Consider the following 5,801-nt stretch of genomic DNA (forward strand, 5'->3'; position numbering starts at 1 on the left):
TTATAGTTTTTATTTCCTGTATACCTGCAAAAGATTGACACGGGATAAACTACTTTGTTATCGAAGAAGTGTTACAGAGTACGCTGAGAAATGTTTCTTGTTTTACCTCGGATGCAGGTCAGCTGGGAAAGAGCAGATCATGAGCTTTGAGAAACTGTTGTGGTAGCCAATACCCATATTTTGTGCAAATTCTCTTTTAAGTCTAGCATAATCCCACCATTTTCTTAGCCTTGTCGTTTGTTGCCTGGCGCAGTAGAACCACACCTCATTGCCAAACACCTGTGTTGCCAATGATAGGAGTCTTTGCCGCTACTCGATCCAAGTAGGTGTGGATGGGCCCCTCTCGTGCTGTAGGTGCTGAGCAAGAGTTCCGTTGGGCATGTACTCGTAGACGAGTATGGGCTCTCCATTCTCAAGACAGTAGCCCATCAGACACACCAGGTTTGGATGTTCCACAGATGACAGAAGCTTTATTTCGTTCATCATCTGTTCGATTCCATGGGTGTCGATATGTCTGATCATTTTTATGGCCACGGGACAGTCGCCTTTGAGTTTCCCGGCATAGACCGTTCCAAACGCGCCATTTCCCAATCTTTCTTCTTCGGAGAAGCCCTTTGTGGCCTTCTCCAGCTCCTTGTATGTGAAAATTGGGATTCTGAAGGATCCACCGTTGGCCGAGAGGAGTTTCTTTCGGCTTCTCCTCCTTTCGTTTGCCAGAGCCTTCTTCTTGAAGAAACAGTATAGCAGGACTATCACCACCACCAATGTCGCCCTGCAATTAACCATAGCTCCGTGGAACGGTAAAAAAAATGAGACTTGCATGCAAGAGGCTAACAAATATAATTAAGATCGAAGCTCTGTAATGGATATTTTCCTTACCTCCGAGGTAATCAAGCTCAAAATCGAGAGACTCCAAGTAGTCACGTGGCATCCTCCATGTCTTGCATGGTTGTTTTGGGGAACTGAATAGTAAGGCGCGTGGCCTTCATGTGGGGTCCACATTACTTTTGTCACTTACAATCTCTGCATGGCTTACAAGTGCCTCACCGTGAATCCAAGGGCGATTACCCCAGGCTTATGGAACGAAATTCAAGCCAAGAAGGCAACATTAACATAAAACACTGCATTCCCTTAAATTAGTTGTGGTGCAGCTATAATGGTTAGTAAATGTAAACAACAATAAAATGTTACTATAAAAATGGTTAAATAGTAAATCAAGAAAGGGCTTATTATTACTACTTGGTAAAATATCTATGACCTTTAGAGCGGATCAAAAGACGAGAAAGCCTTATTATAAATTGAGTCATAATGCCATGAAGTATTGTATTTTTATGTGGTTGTTATTTCTTTATGGTGTGCAATCCCAAATGATACCAAGATCCTTGTCAACAGTGACGCTGATCTTCAAGTAGGCACTGCTGATTCAAGCCCACCAGGAACAGAACAAGCATAGACATGCAAAAGATTGACACGAGATAAACTACTTACTCTGTTAACGAATCGAGCTCCCAGTGAACCTCTCTGCCTCTAAAGCACGCCGCTCTCCACTTCACTCTGAAACGAGACCCCTCGTGCACGCCTGAAACACGAAACTTACTCACCCACCAACAACCCTAGTTTCACATCACCGCCTAGCGGGATCAAGGGTTCGATGGAGAAAGCCAGGTTCTAGCTAGGTGTGGTCTGCTTCCTGGTCTATTGGTTGTCATCTTTCATCTGCTAGTTGTCTGCCCAACACCCAAGCAATCGTGGTTAAGCTTATACTCCTAATTTTGCATGGCCAAAATGTAGTCAGAGGAAATCTCTATGGCTAAAATACAACCTGAGCACCTCTAGAAATCAGGAAAAAAACCAAATCAATATGCAAATGGTTTCGCAGTTGATTCTGTCATGCGAATTAAAGCCGAATGCCACGTACAAATGCGAGGTCTGGGAATATGCAAATGGTTTGACAGTTTGATTCAATCATGGGAATTAGAGTCGATTACCACTTACAAATGCGAGCTCTTGAGGATGCCACCTGGTTTCTGGTCAGAACAACTTGTAAAAATTACATGGAAAATAGAAAATAGTGAATAGCGGTGCCAACACGTCAGAACTTCCGTGCAAATGTCATTTACATTTGCCTTTTTTTATTATATTATCCTGATGGCTGCAAGAGCATCCAAAACAGAGAATCAAGATGCCATTGATGCGGCAATTGTTGGGATGCTTGCGGATCCTAAGGAGGCAAGTATTTTTTTTATGTCATCATATTAAATTTTAGTTGATAAGTAGGCCTATGCTTATTTTACTGATTTGTATCTTTTGTTGTGGGTTTTAATATCCATGGATGTAAAAGGTGCGGGCAGGCATTCAAGAGGTCCATTTTCTTCCTTTTAATCCAACTAACAAGAGGACAACTCTCACTTATATTGACAATGAAGGGAAAATGCATCGAGTTAGTAAAGGTGCTCCAGAGCAGGTATTGTTCTTTGGATGTTTGACCTTCTTCATTAGGCTTGGTAATGGGCTGTATTGTTTAGAAAGTGCTTCAAAACTTATTTGTACACATTCTATTAAAACTGAAATGACCAAATACTTTCTGCTAGATTCTTAACCTCGCACATAATAAGCCAGAAATTGAGTGGCGAGTTCATACAGTTATTGACAAGTTTGCTGAACGAGGACTTCGCTCTCTTGCAGTTGCATATCAGGTTAATAATATGGCTTCTTTTGCTTTATCCGTGGGCTGAATCTTCCCAGTAAGTTCTTCTTGTTGATTATGTATATCTTTATAGCTATCTCAAAATGTTTGCAGGAAGTTCCAGAGGGCAGGAAGGAGAGTCCAGGAGGGCCCTGGCATTTTATTGGATTGATGCCTCTTTTTGATCCCCCACGCCATGACAGTGCTGAAACAATCAGAAGGGCTCTTAATCTTGGTGTAAATGTCAAAATGATCACAGGTATGGTGAGGTTATGGTGTCATCAGTTTCACTACTGTTTTTGTAATGCAGCGAGCCGACATTTAACTATTTACTTGCAAATGTTCATCAGGAGATCAATTAGCTATTGCCAAGGAGACAGGTCGCCGACTGGGCATGGGTACAAACATGTATCCATCATCCTCTTTACTAGGTCAGGACAAAGATGAATCAATTGCAGCTTTGCCAGTTGATGAACTGATAGAGAAGGCTGATGGTTTTGCTGGTGTTTTCCCTGGTGAGCAACAATTATCTTTTACTTCTGTGTTTTTTCTTGGGAGTCCCACTCAATTCTTTATATTTCCAACTCCCTTCTCTCTTGGTTATGGAACTTTATGCTTCATGGTTTATATTATAACTATTATTTTGCAGGTGGAAATGTTTATCTCAGATACTTTTATTTTTTCATTTCCTTAATTAGTGTTTGATTCCATATCCTTCCTGATTTTGACTGGTCATTGCAGAGCATAAGTACGAGATTGTTAAACGATTGCAGGCTAGAAAGCACATATGTGGAATGACTGGCGATAGTGTTAATGATGCGCCTGCGCTAAAGAAGGCAGACATAGGAATTGCTGTTGCTGATGCAACTGATGCAGCAAGAAGTGCTTCTGACATAGTCCAGTCAAGAAACTGGCCCCATAGCTATTTTGTTACTATGTAATATTTGCATCCACTGTGAAATGATTTACGGCTGAGAGTACCTGCCTGCCTTGAGCGACTTATATGAATTACTGGTTTTAAGGTTTAAAGATCGATTTATATGAATTATTGGTTTTAAGATTTAAAGATATTTTTCAGTCTAGGCAATTAATTTTTCAGTCAAGATTGAACAGAATGTTTATTTGTGGTTGAGCATTATTGAAAGGGCTGAATTCGATCACTTTGTATCTCCAAACCCTGTTCCTAAATGATTTTGTGCATTTCTGTTTAGCATCTTCATTCAAATAAAGCTTCTTTAAGTTCATAATGGTTCTTGTCATACCTGGACAGATGGATGCAAATGGTCGCTGCTCTGCAGCATGTAGGCCAGTCAAGAAACTAGCCCCATAGCTATTTTGTTACTATGTAATATTTGCATCCACTGTGAAATGATTTACGACTGAGAGTACCTGCCTGCCTTGAGCGACTTATATGAATTACTAGTTTTAAGGTTTAAAGATCGATTTATATGAATTATTGGTTTTAAGATTTAAAGATATTTTTCAGTCTAGGCAATTAATTTTTCAGTCAAGATTGAACATAATGTTTATTTGTGGTTGAGCATTATTGAAAGGGCTGAATTCGATCACTTTGTATCTCCAAACCCTGTTCCTAAATGATTCTGTGCATTTCTGTTTAGCATCTTCATTCAAATAAAGCTTCTTTAAGTTCATAATGGTTTCGTTTATGTTGTTTGAAAATGGCAGGAGCCCCCCCACCTCCAACATAGGCGAAAAAAGCATACATATAGCCCTTTCAATCTTGCTTGGTATCACGGGCATTGAATGCCCAAGCATTAGGAAGCAAAGTGAAGTAATAAAAGGATTGAATGACAGTCCATTTATTCCTTGACCTCTGCCTCCCATCCTCTCCAGACTTGGGACAATTTCCGCCAGGCCAACTTTTCCAAGTTCTGCAATTCAGTCCAGCTCCTGCTTGATGCAATCCATTTGCTGTTAGCTAACTTGCAATGTGCCTGCAGACCCCGGCAGGGACTACCGCCACGGCAGTGGCTCCTTGTTTGATATAATTTATGGCCAAACTGCTAACTTTATTAATATTTAACAAAACGGTAAAAATTATAAAATTATATAAAACTACATAATCTTTCGAGTATAGCATGATGAACTTGTGAATGATGCTCGTGTACATGACGTTTTGTTTGATATAATTTAAGTCGTGGCTCTTCACTTTATTAATATTTTAAATATTTTAAGAATGATGCTAATCATTATATTATTTGATAAAATTATAAATTAGATAATTTTTTGAATTTAGGATAATGAATTTATATTTTTAATTTAATTTCTTAAATATTAGCTATTTTATTAATGATGTGTATTAAATTGATATAAAGTAAATATTTTTTTATTGATTTTTAAGTTGAAAGTAAGAATAATTTGTTTATTATTCCTGATGTTGACATTAAATCTAAGTTGTTCAAAAATTTATGAAACTTTTCCAAAGTTTAACATTATAAATTAAAATTTATTATTTTTAAGCCATATTTAAATTCATTTATCTAAAATACTATTGGTTCAATTCTTTCACCTCTTATTATGTAATGATGGCAGATGTACTTCATTGTTAATTAATATTGTACAATTTAGTGTACAACTTCCACTATAAAATGACACATGTACTCCATCACTAATATAATTTATATTGTACTAGTCCCCACCTTGTTTCTGCAGTAAGACCTCACATATCCTAACCAAGTGTAATATTAGATCGCCGAAAGGTTATCGCACAGATTCTGAACATCCGGTCATAAAGTCTAATAAGCATTAATGCGGACAAGTACTCCAAGAAAAGCGATGGCGAAGTTCAATAAATTACAATGGGCGCAGGTTTCCTAGCCCACAAGTTTCCTTTATATTTAGAAGGACAAATATCTTAATAAATGTGATGGCAAAGTTCAATAAATTACAATGGGCGCACGTTTCCTAGCCCACAAGTTTCCTTTATGTTTAGGAGGACAAATATCTTAATAAATGTGATCTAACAGCGACCGGAAATATACAAAAACCTTATCAAATTTTTTGAAATCAGTGTTTCAATGGAACCATTAATGTTCAGGTATAAATAATCGTAAATGTTATTAACCGTTTACTTATAAGTTATTATTTATTATTG

The 5,801-nt window shown here is 38.0% G+C and overlaps 1 protein-coding gene and 1 pseudogene across 1 annotated transcript; one reads left to right on the forward strand and one right to left on the reverse strand.

Annotated features, from left to right (window-relative positions):
- Positions 1 to 309: 309 nt before the first annotated feature.
- Positions 310 to 786, reverse strand: LOC149221005 (wall-associated receptor kinase-like 14 pseudogene; annotated as a pseudogene).
- Positions 787 to 2,362: 1,576 nt separating this feature from the next.
- On the forward strand, positions 2,363 to 3,629 carry LOC149221006 (plasma membrane ATPase 2-like). The gene is made up of 5 exons (XM_089382887.1): positions 2,363 to 2,464; positions 2,592 to 2,696; positions 2,801 to 2,945; positions 3,037 to 3,201; positions 3,428 to 3,629. The coding sequence occupies exons 1-5, from the start codon at positions 2,432 to 2,434 to the stop codon at positions 3,625 to 3,627; spliced, it is 648 nt and encodes a 215-aa protein (XP_089239013.1). The 5' UTR covers positions 2,363 to 2,431; the 3' UTR covers positions 3,628 to 3,629.
- The last annotated feature ends 2,172 nt before the right edge of the window (positions 3,630 to 5,801 follow it).

Source organism: Pinus tabuliformis, chromosome Q (assembly GCF_031772625.1).
Source record: "Pinus tabuliformis cultivar Carrire ecotype Pingquan chromosome Q, CPIR1, whole genome shotgun sequence".
Lineage (NCBI taxonomy): Eukaryota > Viridiplantae > Streptophyta > Pinopsida > Pinales > Pinaceae > Pinus > Pinus tabuliformis.

What these genes read in the sequence shown, in the direction of transcription:
- LOC149221006 (XM_089382887.1), top strand. Translation starts at nt 2,432, where the DNA reads ATGCATCGAGTTAGTAAAGGTGCTCCAGAGCAG. An exon ending in CTCTTGCAGTTGCATATCAG is followed by an intron (nt 2,697 to 2,800) that starts GTTAATAATATG and finishes AAATGTTTGCAG; the next exon opens with GAAGTTCCAGAGGGCAGGAA. An exon ending in AAATGTCAAAATGATCACAG is followed by an intron (nt 2,946 to 3,036) that starts GTATGGTGAGGT and finishes AATGTTCATCAG; the next exon opens with GAGATCAATTAGCTATTGCC.